The sequence below is a fragment of the Salvelinus sp. IW2-2015 genome, unplaced genomic scaffold, assembly GCF_002910315.2.
Source record: "Salvelinus sp. IW2-2015 unplaced genomic scaffold, ASM291031v2 Un_scaffold2357, whole genome shotgun sequence".
Classification (NCBI taxonomy): Eukaryota; Metazoa; Chordata; class Actinopteri; order Salmoniformes; family Salmonidae; genus Salvelinus; species Salvelinus sp. IW2-2015.
Window position 1 is genome coordinate 219646 of NW_019943682.1, and position 24671 is coordinate 244316.

The 24671-nt window shown below is 42.0% G+C and overlaps 2 protein-coding genes across 4 annotated transcripts in view; both read left to right on the forward strand.

The window, feature by feature from the left end:
- The window catches only part of LOC112073770 (uncharacterized), a 142949-nt gene that overhangs the window by 96356 nt on the left and 21922 nt on the right, over window positions 1-24671 (forward strand). The gene's annotated exons all lie outside the window — the stretch shown is intronic.
- Window positions 5360-24671, forward strand: part of LOC112073766 (butyrophilin subfamily 1 member A1-like) — a 34600-nt gene continuing 15288 nt past the window's right edge. For all 3 annotated transcript variants that reach the window (XM_070440276.1, XM_070440275.1, XM_024140998.2), the window contains exons 1-2: window positions 5360-5633; window positions 16365-16715. In XM_070440276.1, coding sequence (XP_070296377.1) covers window positions 5561-5633; window positions 16365-16715 — 424 coding nt within the window. In that variant the 5' untranslated portion in view covers window positions 5360-5560. The remainder of the gene's footprint in view (window positions 5634-16364; window positions 16716-24671) is intronic.

Consider the following 24671-nt stretch of genomic DNA (forward strand, 5'->3'; position numbering starts at 1 on the left):
CCTGGGTGGGAGTAGTAGATATACTATGTAGAATATACTCCCTGGGGGCTGTAGGATATTATAGATATACTCCCTGGGGGCTGTAGATATATCCCTGGGGGCTGTAGTAGTATATAGATATACTCCCTGGGGCTGTAGATATTATAGATATACTCCCTGGGGCTGTAATAATATTATAGATATACTCCCTGGGGGCTGTAGATAATAAGATATACTCCCTGGGGGTGTAGATATTATAGATATACTCCCTGGGGGCTGTAGATATTATAGATATACTCCTGGGGCTGTGGTAAGAGTAATTATAGATATTATACTCCCTGGGGGATGAGATATGATAGATATACTCCCTGGGGCATGTAGAGATTATAGATATACTCCCTGGGGCTGTAGATTATTAGTAGATAACTCCCTGGGGGCTGTAGTAGATATTATAGATAACTCCCTGGGGTGTAGATATTATAGATATACTCCCTGGGGCTGATAGTAAATAGATATACTCCCTGGCGCGTGTAGATATTATAGATATACTCCCTGGGGGCTGTAGATTTATAGTATACTCCCTGGGGGCTGTAGATTATTATAGATTATACTCCCTGGGGATGTAGATATTATAGATATACTCCCTGGGGGCTGTTAGATATTATAGATATACTCCTGGGGCTGTAGATATTATAGATATTACTCCCTGGGGTGTAGATATTATAGATATACTCCCTGGGGGCTGAGTATATAGATACTCCCTGGAGCTAGATAGATATACTCCTGGGGGCATGTAGTATTATAAGATTAATACTCCCAGTGGGGATTTATGATATTATAGATATACTCCCTGGGGGTTGTTAGATATTACTCCCTCTGGGGCTTGTAGATATTATAGATATACTCCCTGGAGGGCTGTAGTATAGATTTACTCCTGGGGGCTGTAGTATTTATAGATATACTCCCTGGGGCTGTAGATATTATAGATATACTCCCTGGGATGTAGATATTATAGATATACTCCCTGGGGGTGTAAGTATTATAGATATACTCTCCTGGGGTGCTGTAGATATTATAAGAATATACTCCCTGGGGTGTAGATATATAGAATACTCCCTGGGGGACTGTAGATATTTATAGATATACTCCCTGGGGGCATGTAGATAATATACTCCCTGGGGGCTTAGATATTATAGATATACTCCCTGAGGGGCTGTAGATTACTCCCTGGGGGCTGTAGAATATCTATAGATTATACTCCCTGGGGGCTGTAATATATAGATTACTCCCTGGGGGCTGTAGATATTATAGATATGTACTCCCTGGGGGCTGTAGTATTATAGATATACTTCCTGGGGCCGTAGATTACTCCCTGGGGGCTGTAGATATTATAGTATAATCTCCCTCGGGGCTGTAGTATTGTAGATATCTCCCTGGGGGCTGGATATTATAGCTATACTCCTGGGGGCTTGTAGATATTATAGATATACTCCCTGGGGGCTGTAGATATTTAGATATTACTCCCTGGGGGCTGTAGATATTTGTAGATATACTCCCTGGGGGCTGTAGAATTTTAGATATACTCCTGGGGGCTGTAGATATTATAGATATACTCCCTGGGGGCTTGATATAATGATAATAGATATACTCCCTGGGGGGTAGTTTATAGATATATCCCTGGGCTGTAGATATTATAGATATACTCCCTGGGGGATGTAGATATTATAGATATACTCCCTGGGGGCTGTAGATATCTATAGAATAACTCCCTGGGGGCTGTAAGATATTATAGATATACTCCCTGGGGTGCCGTAGATATACTCCCTGGGGGATGTTCGATATTATAGATATACTCCCTGGGGCTTTAGATATTATGATATACTCCCTGGGGCTGATAGATTATACTCCCTGGGGGCTGTAGATATATAGATATACTCCCTGGGGATGTAGATATTTATAGATATACTCCCTGGGGCTGTAGATATTATAGATATACTCCCTGGGGGCTGTAGATATTATAGAATATACTCCCTGGGGATGTAGATATTATAGATATTACTCTGGGGGCTGTAGAATTATAGATATACTCCCTGGGGGTTAGATATTATAGATATACTCCCTGGGGGATGTAGATATTATAGATATACTCCCTGGGGGCTGTAGATATTATAGATATACTCCCTGGGGCAGTAGATAGACTCCCTGGGGATGTAGATATATAGATTACTCCCTGGGGGCTTTAGATATTATAGATATACCCCTGGGGCTAGATATACTCCCTGGGGGGTGTAGATATACTCCCGGGGGCTGTAGATATTATAGATATACATCCCTGGGGGCTGTAGATGATTATAGATATACTCCCGGGGCTGTAGGTATTATAGAATATTACTCCCTGGGGCCGTAGATATACTCCCTGGGGCTTGTAGATATATAGATATAATCCCTGGGGGCTGTAGATATTGTAGATTACTCCCTGGGGCTGTAGATATTATAGATATACTCCCTGGGCTGTAGATATTTAGATATGACTCCCTGGGGGCTGTTAGTATTATAGATATACTCCCTGGGGGCTGTAGATATTATAGATATAATCCCTGGGGGCTGTAGATATTATAGATTTACTCCCTGGGGGCTGTAGATATATAGATATACTCCCTGGGGGCTGTATATATTATAGATTTACTCCCTGGGGGCTTGTAGATATTATAGATATACTCCTGGGGGCTGTTAGATATACTCCCTGGGGGCTGTAGATATTATAGATATACTCCCTGGGGGCTTGTAGATATTATAGATATACTCCCTGGGGGCTGTAGATATTTTAGATATTACTCCTGGGCGTTGTAGATATTATAGATATACTCACTGGGGGCTGTAGATATACTCCCTGGGGGCTGTAGATATTATAGATATTCTCCCTGGGGCTGTAGATTTATAGATATACTCCCTGGGGCTGCTAGATATTATAGATATGTTCCTGGGGCTGTAGATATTATAGATATACTCCCTGAGGGCTGTAGATAATTACTCCCTGGGGGCTGAAATTTATGATATACTCCCTGGGGGCTGTAGATATTTAGATATACTCCCTGGGGGCTGTAGATATTATTAGATATACTCCCTGGGGCTGTAAGATATTATAGATATACTCCCTGGGGATGTAGATATTATAGATATACTCCCTGGGGGCTGTAGATATTATAGATATACTCCCTGGGGGCAGTAGATATTACACCCTGGGGATTGATATTATAGATATACTCCCTTGGGGGCTTTAGATATTATGAATATACTCCCTGGGGCTGTAGATATACTCCCTGGGGCTGTAGATATTATAGATATCTCCCTGGGGCTGTAGTATATTATAGATAATACTCCCTGGGGCTGTAGATATTATAGATATACTCCCTGGGGGCTGTAGTATTATAATATACTCCCTGGGGCGTAGATAACTCCTGGGGGCTGTAGAATATTGGATATACATCCCTGGGGCTGTAGATTTGTAGATATACTCCCTGGGGGTTAGATATTATAAGATATACTCCCTGGGGGGCTGTAGATATTGTAGATATTACTCCCTGGGGCATGTAGATAATTTAGATATACTCCCTTGGGGGCTGTAGAATATTATTAATTACTCCCTGGGGCATGTAGATATTATAGATATACTCCTGGGGTGTAGATATATAAGATATTACTCCCTGGGGCGATGTAGATATTATAGATATACTCCCTGGGGCTGTAGATATTATAGATATACTCCGGGCTGATACTGGGGTGTCAGTTAGATATACTCCCTGGGGGTGTAGATATATATTAGTACTCCCTGGGTGCTTAGATATATAGATATACTCCCTGGGGGCTGTAGATATTATAGATATACTCCCTGGGGCGGCTGTAGATATTATAGAATCTACTCCCTGGGCTGTAGATATTATAGATATACTCCCTGGGGCTGTAGATATTTATAGAAGTATACTCCCTGGGGGATTGTAAGATATAAGTATACTCCTGGGGGCTGTAGTATTTATAGATATACTCCCGGCTTAGATTATAGATATACTCCCTGGGATGTAGATATTATTAGATATACTCCCTGGGGCTGTAGATATTATAGATATACTCCCTGGGGCAGTAGATATACTCCCTGGGGATGTAGATATTATAGATATACTCCCTGGGGGCTTTAGATATTATAGATATACTCCCGGGCGTAGATTACTCCCTGTGGGCTGTAGATATTATAGATTACGGTTAGAAAATATACGATATACTCCCTGGGGGCTGTCAGATATTATTAGATATATACTCCCTGGGGCGCGAATAGATATACTCCCTGGGGGCGGTAGATATTATAGATATTACTCCCTGGGGGCTGTAGATATTGTAGATATACTCCCTGGGGGCTGAGATATTGTAGATTATTACTCCCTGGGGGCTGTAGATATTTATTAAGATATACTCCCTGGGGGCTGTAGATATTATAGATATAATCCCTGGGGCTGTAGATATTATAGATTTTCCCTGGGGGCTGTAGATAATATAGATATTTACTCCCTGGGGCTGTATATATATAGATATACTCCCTGGGGGCTGTAGATATTATAGATATACTCACTGGGGGCTAGTTAGATATATCCCTGGGGCTGTAGATATTATAATATACTCCCTGGGGCTGTAGATTTATAGATATACTCCCTGGGGGCTGTAGATATTATTAGATATACTCCCTGGGGCTGTAGATATTATAGATAACTCACTGGGGGGCTATAGATATACTCCCTGGGGGGCTGTTAGATATTATAGATATATCTCCCTGGGGCTGTAGATATTATAGATATACTCCCTGGGGATGTAGACTATTTATATTTTACGCCGTGGATATACTCCGCTGGGGTGTGTAATATATTATAGATATACTCCCCTGGGGTCGAGCATGATTTAGATATCTGCCTACTGTAGTAATATATACTCCTGGGGGCTGTAGTATTATAGATATACCTTCTGGGGACTGTAGATATTATAGATTATACTCCCTGGGGCTGTACGATAAAGTTCTCCTGGGAGATATCATATAGATATATCCCTGGGGATGTGATTATAGATTATACTCCCTGGGCTTAGATATTATAAGATTACTTCCCTGGGCTGTAGTAGATTATAGTATACTCCCGGGGCTGTAGATTTATAGATATACTCCCTGGCTGTTAGTATTTAGATATACTTCACCTGGGTAGATATCGCGAGATGACATGAAGTTAATGTCCATATCAGAACACTAGATGAAGCTAGATATCGCGAGATGACATGAAGTTAATGTCCATATCAGAACACTAGAGGGATCTAGATATCCCGAGGTGATATTCAACTGGAAGTACTGTGAGTGAAAGTGAAAGTAAAGTGTGAAACTCCACCACACTTTTCCTCCGTTATTTCTTGGAACAGACGTCATGTTACATTCTGTTAGTTGACAAATTATCCTTTCAACTGTTTTGGTTTATTTTTCTAAACTCCAAATAGTTTTATTCACCAGTTACAAACAGCTTTACCTTGGAGTCAGACTTGATTTGTTAGTGAAATGAAGACGTTTCCGACCTCGGCGGCCTGGTGTTTTGGGATTCTGTTCATCAGTGTTTCATTGATAACGACAGGTAAGCCACAACATTATTCCTTCATTATTTAGCCTGTAGGCTATTTTATTATCTGAACATAATATTAACAAGAAAGAAACGGGGCGAATTCAAGTGCAGGGTCAAAACCGAGTGTAGAATATATACGATGTCTTGACCGAGGTAAAGACAGTTTCAGGTTGGATATTCAACGGTAGTTTTCCTTACTCTACCAACAACAGATAGGGACCGTCAACATAGTGACAAATCAATTTTTTCAAATTCCAATAGCTATTTAACCATTACTCCTAAAACTTTCAAAAACTGTTTCTAGCTAACCGGATGGCATAGACATACATTGCACACATTTATTTTTTGTCTTTTTACACCTGGCACTATTTTAAATAATTTTTTACATTTTTGAATTTCAATAGCTCCTTGGTCATGTGACCTTCTGACTTCAAACATGGTGCAGAATGATGGAACGTACATTTTTCATATTTTTACATTTCTAAAGCTCCTTGGTCATGTTAATTTCAAGAAGCGTGTAGTGGATATACAGCCATATTGCATAACCTCTAGTCATGTCTCTTCTATATTGTTGTACATTAATATTAGTTGGACAATAAGGAGGTTCAGTCCAGTGTTGTGTTTCCCCTTTTCTTGAATGTTTATCTATAATAATTAGTAGTTCTGAGTACTTATATTCCTTTGTCCTTAAGTATTTTTCCACAGTATTTAACAGCGGTACACAGTAGAAGAGAGACAGATAATATCTCCTTTCGTCGTTAATATCAACCATAAAGGGCAAAGTACGAGAGTCATGTTATTAATTGTCCAAAGCAGGGATGGAGAGTGAGCTGGTGAGGTAGGCTGCAGTGAGTTTGCTGGTCAATACATACATGTACTGAACATGTAACCACAGTAATGGTGGCCAGAAAATCAATGAATTAAAACAGAATATTGACAAATTTAACAGAAATTGTAGACCTTTCATCTTTTCCAACATGTCAACAGACACTTAACTTCAAAATAAGTACAAAACATTTCACAGTGTTAACTTCCTCTTTATCCCTGGTTGATGTACACGTCAGAGCCTCTTCAGTGTGGATGGGGTTTAGCATTATATATATATATAACATTTTCAACAACAAATACGGCACTTCCAGTTTGTGTTCTTCACTCTGTTGGACCCGTTTGTCTTCATTCCTAGTTACAGCACATGGAAACACCGTTGGCCTGCAAAACATTAAATCTAAAACAAAACAAAGCATAACACTTTATAAATAATATCAAATATCAATGCAGTATGATGAATTAGCCATCCATTGTGTTATATCATAAATTGTTTTACATACCGTCACTGTTGTCAAAAGATTAAAAACATGTTAAATAAAGTTACTAACCCAGTCAGTCTTTGGGCCACATCGTCATTAGTCATACTGCATTGATATTTAATAGTGTGGACATAGTATCGACAGTAATTTACCTAATAATAATTCCATTCCAACATAATTCCCTAAGAACTGCATCATATCTCTTTTCATAATTCATTTTAACGCTTATAAAATCCCTGTTTTTCTTTCTTCATCTATGTCCCGTGTTGTCTTAAAATATGTCCTAAATACTTAACATACGTCTACCATAATTAAAACGTATTCTTGGTAACTTTATAACCTTATTCAACTAAAAAGTATAATAATATTATAAAATCCATTTTACAGCTTTTTTTTGTTGTGTAAAATTTCTCACAAAAATATCATCTACATACAACAACAGCTAACTACCTAAGGGAGAATAAAACTTGTAATTCAAACCTAACTATCTGGGTAAATTAGAATTTAAGAAACTCATTTACCAAATCAATCACAGAGAAATATCTACTATCTAATTTTACCAAATTTAGGAGAGTACTAGAATCAGGGACGCTTAAAATAATACTTCTATTTACTCCTTATAAGTCCAGCACCATTCTCCATCCCACTAACGGCCTTTTGGACTTAAAACATGGACAAGTTTCAAAAAACATCTTCTCCTCCAATAATAACATTATCCATGATTTAATTAAACAGAGGTATAATCCCTGCTATTACTTCTGGTTTCAATAAATACTGCCATCAATAAGGTCAATAAAATAATTTAGGAGTAACAGTTACAGGTAAAACTCCTTTAATAAATCCCACTTCCTTTTAACCATAACATCTCCGGTATCCCTGTGTCTAGCTTGAAACTGTATCTCTGCTCTCGCTCTCGTTGTCTCTGTCTCTCTCTCTCTGTCTTGCTCCCTCTGCTTCTTTATCACTTTATTCTTCTTTCTTTACACTTGCCTTCTTGCCTTCTTGCCTTCTTTTCCGGGCTTCTGACAGCCACACTATATCTAACCCTCAACCTGCTGTTTCCCTTGATTATCTACACACGTCTTATGTATCTGCTGTATCATAGTTTCTAGTTGATCTACATCTAGGCGCCCTTCAAAACCATACTTCTTCCTTCATTCCTTTTTATGAGTAATTAAATCTTCCTTACAGTTTACTTAGACTCCATATACCTTTTCATCCCCGGTTAATCCCGGGACTTCCTTTGAGGATTTACCTCCCATTGTTTTCTTGGTGAGTTTAGACTATCTCATATGGAGTAGGGTTTATATTTTACTTAAGATTTTACCTCCGACCGTCCTTTTGAATAGTTCTAAATTATGTTACGGTTAAGTATAGTTTAGTGAGTGTTAAGATTAGGGTAATGCCTATACAGATAGGTCTTTATATCTGTGACATTATAGATTAGGGTAATGCCCATTGAGGTAGAGGACTCATCTTTATATCTGTGACATTGTATCGTCTGGTCAACTGTAAAACATATAGAATGCTGCAGGGTACTGACCAAGACCAGACGGAGAACACACATCACACTGGTTTTAAAGTCTCTGCACTGGCTGCCTGTGAGTTTAATAATTACTTTAAAAATGTTTCTATTGGTTTTCAAATCAAATCACGCTTTTGCACCCCAATACATATCGGCCATACTTTTAAATTATGTACCCAGGTAGGACAAACGTCTGACTCACATCTGGCCTGATTGTACCCCCCCCCTTCCGGCGCCGACAGAGATGGCCGCCTCGCTTCACGTTCCTAGGAAACTAGGAAACTATGCAGTATTTTGTTTTTTTTACGTGTTATTTCTTACATTGGTACCTCAGGTAATCTTAGGTTTCATTACATACAGTCGGGAGGAACTACTGAATATAAGAGCAACGTCAACTCACCATCGTTACAACCAGGAATATGACTCTCCCGAAGCGGATCCTGTGTTTTGCCTTCCACCCAATACAATGGATCTGATCCCAGCCGGCGACCCTAAACAACGACACCGTAAAAGGGGAAAACGAAGCAGTCTTCTGGTCAGGCTTCGGAGACGGGCACATCGCACTCCACTCCCTAGCATACTACTCGCCAATGTCCAGTCTCTTGACAACAAGGTTGATGAAATCCGAGCAAGGGTAGCATTCCAGAGAGACATAAGAGACTGTAAAGTTCTTTGCTTCACGGAAACATGGCTCACTCGAGAGACGCTAACGGAGTCGGTGCAGCCAGCTAGTTTCTTCACGCATCGCGCCGACAGAAAACAACATCTTTTCTGGTAAGAAGAGGGGCGGGGGTGTATGCCTTATGATTAACGAGACTGGTATGATCATAACAACATACAGGAACTCAAGTCATTCTGTTCACCTGACTTAGAATTCCTCACAATCAAATGTCAACCGCATTATCTACCAAGGGAATTCTCTTTGTTTATAATCACAGCTGTATATATTCCCCCTAAGCAGACACATCGATGGCCCTGAACGAACTTTATCTGACTCTATGTAAACTGGAAACCACACACCCTGAGGCTGCATTCATCGTAGCTGGGGATTTTAATAAGGCTAATCTGAAAACAAAACTCCCTAAATTCTATCAGCATATCGATTGTGCTACCAGGGCTGGTAAAAACCTGGATCATTGTTATTCTAACTTCCGCGACGCATATAAGGCCCTCCCCCGCCCTCCTTTCGGAAAAGCTGACCACGACTCCATTTGTTGCTTCCGCCTACAAACAGAAACTAAAACAACAAGCTCCCTCGCTCAGGTCTGTTCAACGCTGTCCGACCAATCTGATTCCACGCTTCAAGACTGCTTCGATCACGTGGATTGAGATATGTTCCGCCTTGCGTCAAACAACAACATTGACGAATACGCTGATTCGGTGAGGCGAGTTCATTAGAAAGTGCATTGGCGATGTCGTACCCACAGCAACGATTAAAACATTCCCAAACCAGAAAACCGTGGATTGATGGCAGCATTCGGTGAAACTGAAAGCGCGCGAACCACTGCTTTTAACCAGGCAAGGTGACCGGAAACATGACCGAATACAAACAGTGTAGCTATTCCCTCCGCAAGGCAATCAAACAAGCTAAGTGCCAGTATAGAGACAAAGTAGAGTCGCAATTCAACAGCTCAGACACAAGAGGTATGTGGCAGGGTCTACAGTCAATCACGGATTACAAAAAGAAAACCAGCCCCATCGCGGACCAGGATGTCTTGCTCCCAGACAGACTAAATAACTTTTTTGCTCACTTTGAGGACAATACAGTGCCACTGACACGGCCCGCTACCAAAACCTGCGGGCTCTCCTTCACTGCAGCCGAGGTGAGTAAAACATTTAAAGCATTTAAATGTAACAGTATACCTTTACGTCCGTCCCTCGCCCATATCCTGGCGCGAACCAGGGACCCTCTGCACACATCAACAACTGACACCCACGAAGCATTGTTACCCATCGCTCCCAAAAAGGCCATGGCTAGCTAGCCATTTCACATTGACTTTAGTCACATGTAAACATATTAACTCCCGCAAGGCTGCAGGCCCAGACAGCATTCCCAGCCGCATCCTCAGAGCATGCGCAGACCAGCTGGCTGGTGTGTTTAAGGACATATTCAATCAATCCTTATCCCAGTCTGCTGTTCCCACATGCTTCAAGAGGGCCACCATTGTTCCTGTTCCCAAGAAAGCTAAGGTAACTGAGCTAAATGACTACCGCCCCGTAGCACTCACTTCCGTCATCATGAAGTGCTTTGAGAGACTAGTCAAGGACCATATTACCTCCACCCTACCTGACACCCTAGACCCACTCCAATTTGCTTACCGACCCAATAGGTCCACAGACGACGCAATCGCAACCTCACTGCACACTGCCCTAACCCATCTGGACAGAGAGGAATACCTATGTGAGAATGCTGTTCATTGACTACAGCTCAGCATTTAACACCATTTGTTCCCTCCAAACTCGTCATTAAGAATCGAGACCCTGGGTCTCGAACCTCCCTGTGCAACTGGGTCCTGGACTTCCTGACGGGCCGCCCCCAGGTGGTGAGGGTAGGTAACAACATCTCCACCCCGCTGATCCTCCAACACTGGGGCCCACAAGGGTGCGTTCTGAGCCCTCTCCTGTACTCCCTGTTCACCCACGACTGCATGGCCATGCACGCCTCCAACTCAATCATCAAGTTTGCGGACGACACTACAGTGGTAGGCTTGATTACCAACAACGACGAGACGGCCTACAGGGAGGAGGTGAGGGCCCTCGAGTGTGGTGTCAGGAAAATAACCTCACACTCAACGTCAACAAAACAAAGGAGATGATTGTGGACTTCAGGAACAGCAGAGGCACCCCCCATTCCACATCGACGGGACAGTAGTGAAGGTGAAAGTTTTAAGTTCCTCGGTGTAACACATCACGGACAAACTGAATTGGTCGCCACACAGACAGCGTTGTGAAGACGGCAGCAGCGCCTCGTCAACCTCAGGAGGCTGAAGAAATTCGGCTTGTCACCAAAAGCACTCACAAACTTCTACAGATGCACAATCGAGAGCATCCTGTCGGGCTGTATCACCGCCTGGTACGGCAACTGCTCTGCACACAACCGTAAGGCTCTCCAGAGAGTAGTGAGGTCTGCACAACGCATCACCAGGGGCAAACTACCTGCCCTCCAGACAACCTACACCACCCGATGTCACAGGAGGCCATAAAGATCATCAAGGACAACAACCACCCGAGCCACTGCCTGTTCACCCCGCTATCATCCAGAAGGCGAGGTCAGTACAGGTGCATCAAAGCTGGACCGAGAGACTGAAAAACAGCTTCTATCTCAAGGCACCTCAGACTGTTAAACAGCCACCACTAACATTTAGTGGCCGCTGATGGAAATTTATGTAAAAATGTATCACTACCACTTTAAACTATGCCACTTTTTTTACTTTATGTTTATATACCCTACATTATCATCTCATATGTATATACTGTACTTTATACCATCTACTGCATCTTGCCTATGCCGTTCTGTACCATCACTCATTCATATATCTTGATGTACATTCTTTATCCCTTTACACTTGTGTGTGTGTGTAAGGTAGTAGTTGTGGAATGTTAGGTTAGATTACTTGTTGGTTTATTACTGCATTGTCAGAACTAGAAGCACAAGCATTTCGCTACACGATTAACATCTGCTAACCATGTGTATGTGACCATTAACATCTGCTAACCATGTGTATGTGACCATTAACATCTGCTAACCATGTGTGTGTGACCATTAACATCTGCTAACCATGTGTATGTGACCATTAACATCTGCTAACCATGTGTATGTCAATAAAATGTAATTTGATTGAGACTTGTTTGCTAGTTGAGATTTCTGCTCTTCACTCCGTTGTCAGTTTAGTTTACTACTATATTTCACTGATCTTAGTAGCTGTTAACATTTACATTACATTACATTTAAGTCATTTAGCAGACGCTCTTATCCAGAGCGACTTACAAATTGGTGCATTCACCTTATGATATCCAGTGGAACAACCACTTTACAATAGTGCAATCTAACTCTTTTAAGGGGGGGGTTAGAAGGATTACATTATCCTATCCTAGGTATTCCTAAGAGGTGGGGTTTCAGGTGTCTCCGGAAGGTGGTGATTGACTCCGCTGACCTGGCGTCGTGAGGGAGTTTGTTCCACCATTGGGGTGCGAGAGCAGCGAACAGTTTTACTGGGCTGAGCGGGAACTGTACTTCCTCAGAGGTAGGGAGGCGAGCAGGCCAGAGGTGGATGAACGCAGTGCCCTTGTTTGGTGTAGGGCTCGATCAGAGCCTGAAGGTACGGAGGTGCCGTTCCCCTCACAGCTCCGTAGGGCAAGCACCATGGTCTTGTAGCGGATGCGAGCTTTCAACTGGTAAGCCAGTGGAGAGAGCGAGGAGCGGGGTGACGTGAGAGAACTTGGGAAGGTTGAACACTCTAGACGGGCTGCGGCGTTTCTGGATGAGTTGTAGGGGTTTAATGGCACAGGCAGGGAGCCCAGCAACCAGCGAGTTGCAGTAATCCAGACGGGAGATGACAAGTGCCTGGATTAGGACCTGCGCCGCTTCCTGTGTGAGGCAGGGTCGTACTCTGCGAATGTTGTAGAGCATGAACCTACAGGAACGGGTCACCGCCTTGATGTGAGTTTGAGAACGACAGGGTGTTGTCCAGGATCACGCAAGGTTCTTAGCGCTCTGGAGGAGGACACAATGGAGTTGTCAACCGTGATGACGAGATCATGGAACGGGCAGTCCTTCCCCGGAGGAAGAGCAGCTCCGTCTTGCCGAGGTTCAGCTTGAGGGTGGTGATCCGTCATCCACACTGATATGTCTGCCAGACATGCAGAGATGCGATTCGCCACCTGGTTATCAGAGGGGGGAAAGGAGAAGATCAACTTGTGTGTCGTCTGCATAGCAATGATAGGAGAGGCCATGGTGAGGATATGACAGAGCCAAGTGACTTGGTGTATAGCGAGAATAGGAGAGGGCCTAGAACAGGACACCAGTGGTGAGAGCACGTGGAGCGGAGACAGATTCTCGCCACGCCACCTGGTAGGAGCGACCTGTCAGGTTAGGAACGCAATCCAAGCGTGGGCCGGCCGGAGATGCCCAACTCGGAGAGGGTGGAGAGGAGGATCTGATGGTTCACAGTATCAAAGGCAGCCGATAGGTCTAGAGATAAGGATGAGAGGCAGAGGCAAGAGAGAGTCAGCTCTTAGCAGTGCGGAGCGCCTCCTGTGACACAGAGAAGACAGATCTCATGTTGACATGACTAATCTTTGACCTGAACTGATTTGGATCAAGAAGTGTCATTCTGAGAAGAGATAGCAGGTAGAGCTGGCCAAGGACGGCGACGTTCAAAGAGTTTTGGAGAGATAAGAAAGAAGGGATACTGTCTGTAGTTGTTTGACATCGGAGGGACGAGTGTAGGTGTTTTTACAGAAGGGGTGCAACTCTCGCTCTCTGGAAAGACGAGAAGGGACGTAGCCGCGGTCCAAGGATGAGTTTGATGAGCGAGGTGAGGTTAAGGGAGAAGTCTCCGGAAATGGTCTGGAGAAGAAGGAGGGGATAGGGTCAAGCGGGCAGGTTGTTTGGGCGGTCCGGCCGTCACAAGACGCAAAGTATTTCATCTGGAGAGAGAGGCGAGAGAAGAGAGTCAAAGCACAGGGTAGGGCAGTGTGAGCAGAAACCAGGCGGTGTCGTTTGACTTAAGCAAACGAGATCGGATGTCGTCGACCTCCTTTTTCAAATGGTTTGACGAAGTCATCCGCAGAGAGGTAGGAGGGGGGTGGAGGAGGGGGAGGAGGATTTTCCCAAAAGGAGGGAAGGAAGAAGGTGGCAAAAGCTTCCTAGGGTTTAGAGCAGATGCTTGGAAATTTAGAGTGGTAGAAAGTGGCTTTAGCAGCAGAGACAGAAGAGGAGAATGTAGAGAGGAGGGAGTGAAAGGATGCCAGGTCCGGCGGGAGAGCGAGTTTCCTCCATTTCCGTTCGGCTGCCCGGAGCCCTGTTCTGTGAGCTCGCTAATCGGTCGTGAGCCCACGAAGCAGGAGGGAAGGACCGAGCCCGGCCTGGAGGATAGGGACATAGAGAGTCAAAGGATGCAGAAAAGGGAGAGAGGAGGGTATGAGGGAGGGCCAGAATCAGGATGATAGGTGGAGAAGGTTTGAAGCAGAGAAGGAGATGATTAGGAGAAGAGGAGAGAGTAGCGGGGAGAGAGAGCGAAGGTTGGGACGGCGCGAAAACCCATCCGAGTAAAGGGTCAGTTGTGGGAAGTTGGTGGATGAGAGCGAGAGGGAGAAAAGGATAACACAGGTAGTGGTCGGAGACTTGTGAGGGGAGTTGCAATGAATTAGTGGAAAACAGCATCTAGTAAAGATGAAGCGTCAAGCGTATTGCCTGCCTTGTGAGTAGGGGGAAGGTGAGAGGGTGATGAGTCGAAAGAGGAGAGGAGTGGAGAAGAGGAGGAGAAGAGGAATGAGTCAAGGTAACGTGGGGAGGTTTAAAGTCACCAGAACTTGAGAGGGTAGCCATCCTCAGGAAAGGAATTAGGTCAAGGCGTTCAAGCTCATTGTGAACTCTCCAACGGAGAGAAACTGGAGGGCGATAAACTAGATAAGGATGTTAAACTTGATAAGGGCTGGGTAACTGTGACAAGCATGGAATTTCAAAGGAGTGCGGATAAGACAGAATGGGTCAGGCGGAGAAAAGAGACGAATACTGTCCCACTTTGGGAGCAGATGAGGAATTCCCAGTGCCACCACCCGCGCTGACCAGAAAGCTTCTGGGGCTGTTGCGAGAACACGTGGGCAGCGAGGAGAGAGCGAAGTTACGAGTAGCGTGTTATCTGTGGTAATCCATGTTTCCGTCAGTGCCAAGAAGTCGTTCCGTTGTAATGTAATAGTTTCTACAGTGCTGCTATTCGGTAGAAGTTGGCTAGCTGGCTAGCTAGCAGTGTTGACTACGTTAGAAGGACGAAAATAGCTGGCTAGCTAACCTCGATAATTACTCTAAACTACACAATTATCTTTGATACAAAGACGGCTATGTAGCTAGCTAAGAAAAAAATGCTAAGATCAAACAAATCAAACCGTTGTACTGTAATGAAATGAAATGAAATGTAATACTACCTGTGGAGCGAAGCGAAATGCGACTACTTGCTACAACGTGCAGATCGCGCCTCTATGTTTAATATAACACACATACATTCATTATTAATTTCGGTTGCCTATCCTGATGTGAAGTTTGTTCTATAGAAAGTATTTGACCCTGCCAACCCCCCCCCCCCTTCTAATTTCCTTAATTTTGTGTTTGTGTTTTGAGTCAAGTACTTTTCTGTGGCACACATCAGAGTCAAATACTTTCAAATACTTTGTATAGAACAAATGTCAGGATAGGCAACCGAAATGAATAATTAATGTATGTGTGTTATATTAAACATAGAGGAGGGAGTCAAATGTAGGCAATAAACATTTCAACTACTAGTTGAATAAGACATGGGAGAGATGACGAGTTTTGGAAAAGAGATTTATAGACTAATACACTTGAAACAAACTGAAAACTGCCCGACAGGACAGTGAGTCAGTCTTTCCTAATCATTGAGTCAGTTTAGAGAAATTAAAAACATCTTGTTTTGACAGACCGACAATACTGAGATAACGTCAAGTGCGATCAAACCGCCATGAAACGCAGCTTTAAGGACACAAATAAAACATGCTTTCTGCTACTGAAATACTGACAACGGAAGAGCAGAAATCTCAACTAGCAAGTCTCAGCAATGAAGAATTGAGTGTGTTCACGAAGCGGGGGGTTTGTCACAACACCGGCATGCCAGCACTAAAACTGCTGGCCAGGGTCTGACAGCCGGATCATTTTGTCATTTTGTTTTTCTCCAGAGTCGTCTGAGGTTGTTGGTTCGGCTGACCCAGTCGTTGCCTTAGCTGGTGATGACGTCATTCTACCATGTTCCCTAAAACCCAGTGTCGGTGCTGAGGACATGACAGTGGAGTGGACAGGACTGTACCTGAAAACAAGAAATGTCCATCTTTACCGTCAAGGTCGAGACTCCAATGTGGAGCAGTTTCCATCCTACAGGGGAAGGACATCAATGTTTCATGAAGAACTGAAGAACGGCAACGTCTCCTTAAAGCTGACCAGAGTTACTCTCTCTGATGCTGGAAGCTACATGTGCTTCATTCCAACACTGACCGGCCAGGTGAAGGAAACCACCGTTCAACTCTTTGTTGGTGAGTCATGAATACTGGAGATGTGATCAGAGGTTGTATTGGTAAATCTGGCTAAATGATTGGCTGCTAAAATATCAACATGTCTTCCTCCCTCATCATTCCTTCCTCTGTTATAGATCATGTATTCAGCTGGTCTTCCTCCCTCATCATTCCTTCCTCAGGTTATAGATCATGTATTCAGCTGGTCTTTCCTCCCTCATCATTCCTTCCTCTGTTATAGATCATGTATTCAGCTGGTCTTCCTCCCTCATCATTCCTTCCTCTGTTATAGATCATGTATTCAGCTGGTCTTCCTCCCTCATCATTCCTTCCTCTGTTTATAGATCATGTATTCAGCTGGTCTTCCTCCCTCATCCTCCTTCCCTGTTATAGATCATGTATTCAGCAGCTGCGCACACGCTTTACAACACACTCCTCACACATCAAAACCTCCCACACTGTCACACTGCTTTGTCCCAATTTCCTACTACCTACTGTTGACTCACTGTCTGTGTCCTAATATTCCTACTACCTACTGTTGACTCACAGTAGTTACTATGTACTGATAGTGATACATACTATAGAGAAGGTATTGTATAGCCAACAGCATTGTGCTGCTTTGTTAATTGATTTGTCCAAGGTGTTGACACAGTGAAAAATTGATGCAGAGTTGGCAAACAGGTATTTCATGTAAAGCTGTTGCTGGTTTAATGATTATCTCAGTGTTAGATCCACAATGTATACAGGTTGATGACACTGTTAATACTGGAGTGCTTCTGACCATCTTTTCTTCTTCTTCGCGCACACAACACCCAGTGGAAATAGCAGCGCGCCAAAATTAAAAACAGAAATACTCATAATAATAATTCATAAGTCATACAAGTGTTATACATCGGTTTAAACAATGAACTTCTTGTTAATTCAGCCACAGTGTCAGATTTCAAAAAGGCTTTACGGCGAAAGCAAACCATGCGATTATCTGAGGACAGCGCCCAGCATACAAATGCATGAACATATATTTTCCCGCCAGGCACGACACAAAAGTCAGAAATAACGATATAATTCATGCCTTACCTTTGAAGATCTTCTTCTGTTTGGCACTCCAATATGTCCATTAAACATCCACAATGGTACTTTGTTCGATAATCTGTCGTCATATCCCCAAATTTATTTGGCGCGTTTGATTGAGAAAAATACACCGGTTCCAACTTGCGCAACATGACTACAAAATAATGTAAACTTGATCCAAACATTTCAAACAACTTTCCCGAATCCAACTTTAGGTATTTTTAAACGTAAATAATTGATACAATTTATGACGGGATAAACTGTGTTCCTCGGACCAAAACAAAATGAGGTCGCCCCAACCACAACAGGACACTTGGCTCGACTTCCAGAAAGGATACTTCTTCATTCTCAAAGGGAAAACACTAACCAATTCTAAAGACTGTTGACATCTAGTTGGAGCGATAGGAACTGCAACAAGTGCTTTAGAAATCTAGATCCACATAGAAAACCCATTGGAAAGAGAGTGACCTCAAAATAAAAAAAATTGTGGAGGGTTTGTCCTCAGGGTTTCACCTGTCGAATAAGTTATGTTTTACTCACAGCACTAATTTTAACCGTTTTAGAAACTTTAGAGTATTTTCTATCCACACCGACCAATTATATGCATATCCTAGCTTCTGGGCCTGAGTAGCAGGCAGTTTACTCTGGGCACACTTTCATCCGGACGTGAATAGTGCCCCCTAGCCTTAATTCATACTGGATTGCTGCAGTGTTCTGTTCATGACTTCTGACCATCTTTCTGTATACTGGAGTGCTGCAGGGTTCTGTTAATACTGGAGTGCTGCAGGGTTCTGTTAATACTGGAGTGCTGCAGGGTTCTGTTCATGACTTCTGACCATCTTTCTGTTAATACTGGAGTGCTGCAGGGTTCTGTTAATACTGGAGTGCGGCAGGGTTCTGTTAATACTGGAGTGCTGCAGGGTTCTGTTAAATACTGGAGTGCTGCAGGGTTCTGTTAATACTGGAGTGCTGCAGGGTTCTGATCATGACTTCTGACCATCTTTCTGTTAATACTGGAGTGCTGCAGGGTTCCATTCTGTTCATGACTTCTGGGGCCGTTATTGTTCACTATTTAAGTAATACCTTGTGTGAAAACATTGCTGAGGCAGAGGTCCATCTATATGCAGATGTGACTATCATCTATAGCCCTGATCCCACACCAGATTAGGAAGTGTTTAATGTTGATTAGGTATTTCTCAAACAGCAGGATGTGTTTAATGTTGTTGATTAGACATTTCTCAAATAGCAGGAAGTGTTTAGTGTTGTTGATTAGGCATTTTTCAAATAGCAGGAAGTGTTTAATGTTGTTGACTAGTCATTTCTCAAATAGCAGGAAGTGTTTAACCTTTCTGGGAAGGGGGTTCCGCTAGCGGAACACCTGGCCTACAGACAGTGAAATTGCAGGGCACTAAATTCAAACAGCAGAAATCTCTTAATTAAAATTCCTCAAACATACAAGTATTATACACCATTTTAAAAATAAATCCAACCACAGTGTCCGATTTCAAAAAGGCTTTACGGCGAAAGCACACCATGCGATTATGGTAGGACAGCGCCTAGCCACAAAAACCATACAGCCATTTTCCAAAGAAGGAGAGGTGTCACAAAAGTCAGAAATAGCGTTAAAATTAATCACTTACCTTTGATGAGCTTCATCTGGTGGCACTCCCAGGACTTCATGTTAGACAATAAATGTTTGTTTTTGTTCGATAAAGTGAAACTTTATGTCCAAAAACCTCATTTGAAATTGCCGTGTTTTGTTCAGAAATGCATTGTCTCAAACAAACATCCGGTGAAAATGCAGAGAGCCACATCAAATTACAGAAATACTCTTCATAAACATTAATATAAGTTACAAGTGTTATACATGTCCAAATACCTCCTTTTTGTTCACGCGTTTAGTCCAGTAATCCAAATGCACAAAGCACGGGCACAAAGTCTAGACGGAAAGTCAAAAAGTTCCCTTTAGAGTTCGTAGAAAGATGTCAAACGATGTTTCTAATCAATCCTCAGGGTGTTTTTATCATAAATATTCAATAATGTTTCAACCGGAAAGGGAACGGAGCTTGCGTGACTAAACTAAAGGCTTTCAGCTGAGCCATCTGCTTAGAGTGGTCTTATTCGCTCCCCTTTCACAATAGAAGCCTGAAACAACTTCTAAAGACAGTTGACATCTAGTGGAAGCAATCTGACCCCACAGACACTGGATATTCCATAGGCATTCACTTGAAAACTACAAACCTCAGAATTCCCACTTCCTGGTTGGATTTTTCTCAGGATTTTGCCTGCCAAATCAGTTCTGTTATACTCACAGACACTATTTTAACAGTTTCGGAAACTTTAGAGTGTTATCTATCCAAATCTACAAATTATATTCATATCATATCTTCTGGACCCGAGAAGCAGGCAGTTTAATTTGGGCATGCTTTCATCCAAAATTCCGAATGCTGCCCCCTACCCTAGAGATGTTAACTGAAGACTTTTAGTAGTAGATGTTTCGGCGGTTGTCGGTCTTCGCGTTCAATGATAACGAATTCCTAGCTGCAGACTAGTAATTAATATCAAAGACTTGTTCTTATTCTGTCGGTATCGATAGTCTAAGAGTTTAACCACGTGGTATGGTTAATATGGCTGCAATCCAGTTAACGGGATCGATATGACAAAAGCCAGTGAAAGTGCAGGGCGCCAAATTCAAACAACAGAAATATCATAATTAAAATTCCTCAAACATACATGTGTCTTATACCATTTTAAAGGTAATCTTGTTGTTAATCCCACCAAAGTGTCCGATTTCAAATTGGCTTTTCAGCCAAAGCACCAGAAACGATTATGTTAGGTCACCACCAACTCACAGAAAAATTCAGCCATTTTTCCAGCCAAAGAGAGGAGTCACAAAAAGCACAAATAGAGATCAAATTAATCACTAACCTTTGATGATCTTCATCAGATGAACACTCATAGGACTTCAATGTTCACAATACATATATGTCTTGTTCGATTAAGTTCATATTTATATCCAAAAACCTCCGTTAACATTGGTGCCATGTTCAAGAATGCTCTCAAAATATCCAGAGAAACTACAGAGAACCACGTCAAATAACAGAAATACTCATCATAAACTTTGATAAAAGATACATGTTTTACATAGAATTAAAGATACACTTGTTCTTAATGCAACCGCTGTGTCAGATTTCAAAAATCTTTACGGCAAAAGCACAATATTCAATTATCTGGGAACAGTGTTCAGCCACAAAAGGACCATACAGTTACCGCCAAATTGTGCAGTCAACAAAACTCATAAAAAGCATTATAAATCTTCACTTACCTGTGATGATCTTCGTCGGAATGCACTCCCAGGACTCCCACTTCCAGAAGAAATGTTCATTTTGTTTGGTAATGTCCATCATTTATGTCCAAATAGCTATTTTAGCTATGTTTGGTAAACAAATCCAACGCCAGGAAGCGCGTTCACTAAAAGCAGACGAAATGTCAAAAAGTTCCGTAACAGTCCGTAGAAACACTGTCAAACGATGTATTGAATCAATCTTTGAAATTTTTTAACATAAATCTTGAATAACGTTCCAACCGGAGAATTACATTGACTTCAGATGAGCGATGGAACAGAGCTCCCTCATGTGAACGCGCATGGTCAAAGAATGGTCAGGTCATGCAGACCTTCGGCCCCCCTTCACAGTAGAGGCATCATACAAGATTTTTCACAGGTGTTGACATCTAGTGGAAGCCGTAGGAATGCAAACTCATCCATATCTCGCTGTGAATTCAATGGGATCTGGTTGAAAATCGACCAGCCCTCAGTTTTAGAAACTTCAGAGGTGTTTTCTATCCAATACTAATAATAATATGCATATATTTAACTAGCAGGCCGTTTACACTCGGCACCTCTGTGCACCTTTCATCCAAGCTACTCAATACTGCCCCTGCAGCCATAAGAAGTTAAAAGATTCAGCCATCTACTCATCGTCTCAAACCTCTCGTTATCGAGGTAAACTGGTCTCAACTTAGTCCTCTCGTAATTGAGAAAAACAATTGGTTTTGGAATTGGAATTGGAAGTCTGGTGGATAGAAAACCCAGGTGGTTTTTTTTAAATTTTTTTTTTTTTTTTTTTTTTTGGGGGGTGGATCAGCTTATATTGCGGAAAGAATGTTGTTTCCAATGTAATTGTCTGCATCATTTCCAATCCCCATATTTTTTGGGGTAAATATATATATCCTACACGCATGCATACATATACACATATATACATACACATACCTATATAGACATACATACTTTTTTTAAAGAATATACCTTTATTATTATTCCCGCACCCTACACCGATCCCCAATTGGAAAGTAACTATAAACACTTCTGCTTTTACCTTCAATTTATACACTCTTATACCCATCTTAACGACACAGTCCACTTTACAATAGTTCTCTCTCATTTGTTCTTAGTCCTTCTCTATTTCTGTTGTCCATCCATTTTATTTCCACTTGTAACTGTGCTATTTCACAAAAGCATCCGCACCTATACACATTTCACAGATCCCGTATGCCCTACATTGTTAATCTTGTTATTAGTCCCACCCTTCAGTTCACTCAACCCCTCCCATCTATCTTCCAACATCACCATTTCGGATTTTTATTTGCCATATATTTTTCAACTGTGCTGTGATGCTTCACATAACGGACTGACCTAGGTCCTATTCTCATAGCTCTATAGATTATGAAGATTGTAAAATACTTTAAAATAAACATTTCCTCTCCCTAGACCTTAAGGTATTCCCCACTAATTATTATATTATTGATTGATTGACTATTGGCATTTTGCTATTAGCACAGAATCACCCCTCAGTATTCCGCCTATTCTATCTCTGTATAAGCGTTTAGTATCTCAGGTCACACAGATGGGCTGAGTCTGACAATTCCTTCACTCCAGCCACTTCCTATAAGGACTGTCGGGATTCCAAAAACGGTAAAGCTCTCTAACATATGGACAATACCTCACATAGAATCAAGCAACGTGCATTTCTCTACACTTGACATACTGACCTCCGTCAACATTATACACAGAATCTGCAGCAGCTGGAAGATTTCGCTAATACCCTACAATACATGACTACCTTACACATTCTACCTTAGTTGACCAAGAATCTTTGTTAACATTAGCTAATTCACTTAAATTGAAAAATTAGAGACACGATCTTTCGAACATCCCTACCTGGTACGTTGGTTTATCTCGCGTACATTGCACACTATATCATAAAGACCTGTGCCATGCGAATGCAGACGTACCCTTCTAGAACATCGTCATTTTCCCACCAACTACATTTTGCAATTTCACGTATGTAGAGCACAGGCTTCAGCTAGTTTCTTGAGCTCCTCCTAAACTTGGAATATATGTTAGCTTCATTCGACCGGCTGTTTAGTTTATTTTATCACACTTTTTTAACCACATTCTTGTTCTCTTACTCAATACAGCGGTACCCTGACAGTATAATTACAAGTTCCCTTACTTTTTTCCCCTTCTAACTTGCCTACGCTTGTCACGATTTTTGGTGGCTAATCGCTCGAAGTTACATTGGTTGTAATTTTGGGTAGCAGCACCATCATCTTCCCATCCAATGCTTCGTGATTAGCTCGCATGTGTGACATAACTCCACAGTTCCTCTTTATGATATCATCTCGCTACGAGAAAGAATTATAGCTTTTTTAAGAAATTTCTTCAACTATCAATCCCTCTACATGTTTTATTTTTACCTCATTACTATATTTGAATTTAACACAAATATTTTGTTTGTACTATTTGTTCCGTCCTTTCAGTGGATCTAAACTGAAATTGTCCACGCCTGAGCCGCACTGATCCAATCTACGCAAGTTCATTTTCTACAAGCCGTCTACGCTGTAGTTTAACAAAATGCACACAGGACCTTAATCTGTTATTAACTTCAGCAGAGCTTGAGTAATTCATACGCTCACTCCTTCTTACATTACCAACAATCCCGAACAAGTGAGGCAGGTGTACAATCTCTCGCAATCCACCCTAGGAGGATAAGGGGTTTTACTGATATAGGATGAGACATTCGTACCAATTTACTAGATGCAACACGGCCAGTAGTATGGATTTAAGTATAAGCAGCCACTCCTACTGGTATTACCTTTATGTCATAACTGATGGCTTTTCACGCTGAGCATGGAGTCTACAGTGCTTTAATATTTAATAACTTATCTTCCTCCTTTCCGTCACTCTCCGATTCGCATAATTTTACGTTATTATATAATAGGCCCTTTTAATATCATTTTTTATCTGGCGTGCCTTGTTTGACAAATAAACTTGGAAATATTTTTTGTTCACTACATAATGTTTAAAAAGCAAGGTCACTAGGTGTAGCGCCAACATACAACCATCCAGTCAATAGAAGTAAACCTGTGATGTATGTATCCCTACCACAGAGTTAATCAGGGTTCGAATTTTTCGCACAATAGACAGGTATTTTTCCTTTCACATGGGCAGACAAGGATCTTATCTATTTTTGCTACTTTCTTAATAGCAACTACAACCTGTATCTAAGTGGAATCGAGATAATTGCCTTGAGGTTCCACTTTCTGGGCTTTCTCTTTCTTGTAATACCGAGTATGTCACATCTCCGTCAGACTGGGTATACTCAACCAGTTTAAAATTGGTAAACTACATGGCAACTAGATACAAATGTGTATTTTTTTAAGTGATCCATCGTAATATGGTACATCCCTATATATCTACTTTGGTTCTTTAATCCAGAGTGAAGATATAGCAATACCAGGTATCTAGATTCTCCTACTATGATGTGCAGCTGGGAGACTCTAGTTGCATAGGGTTCTATCTCACACACAGCATACATGAATCTATCAGCCTACAATTGACGGCTA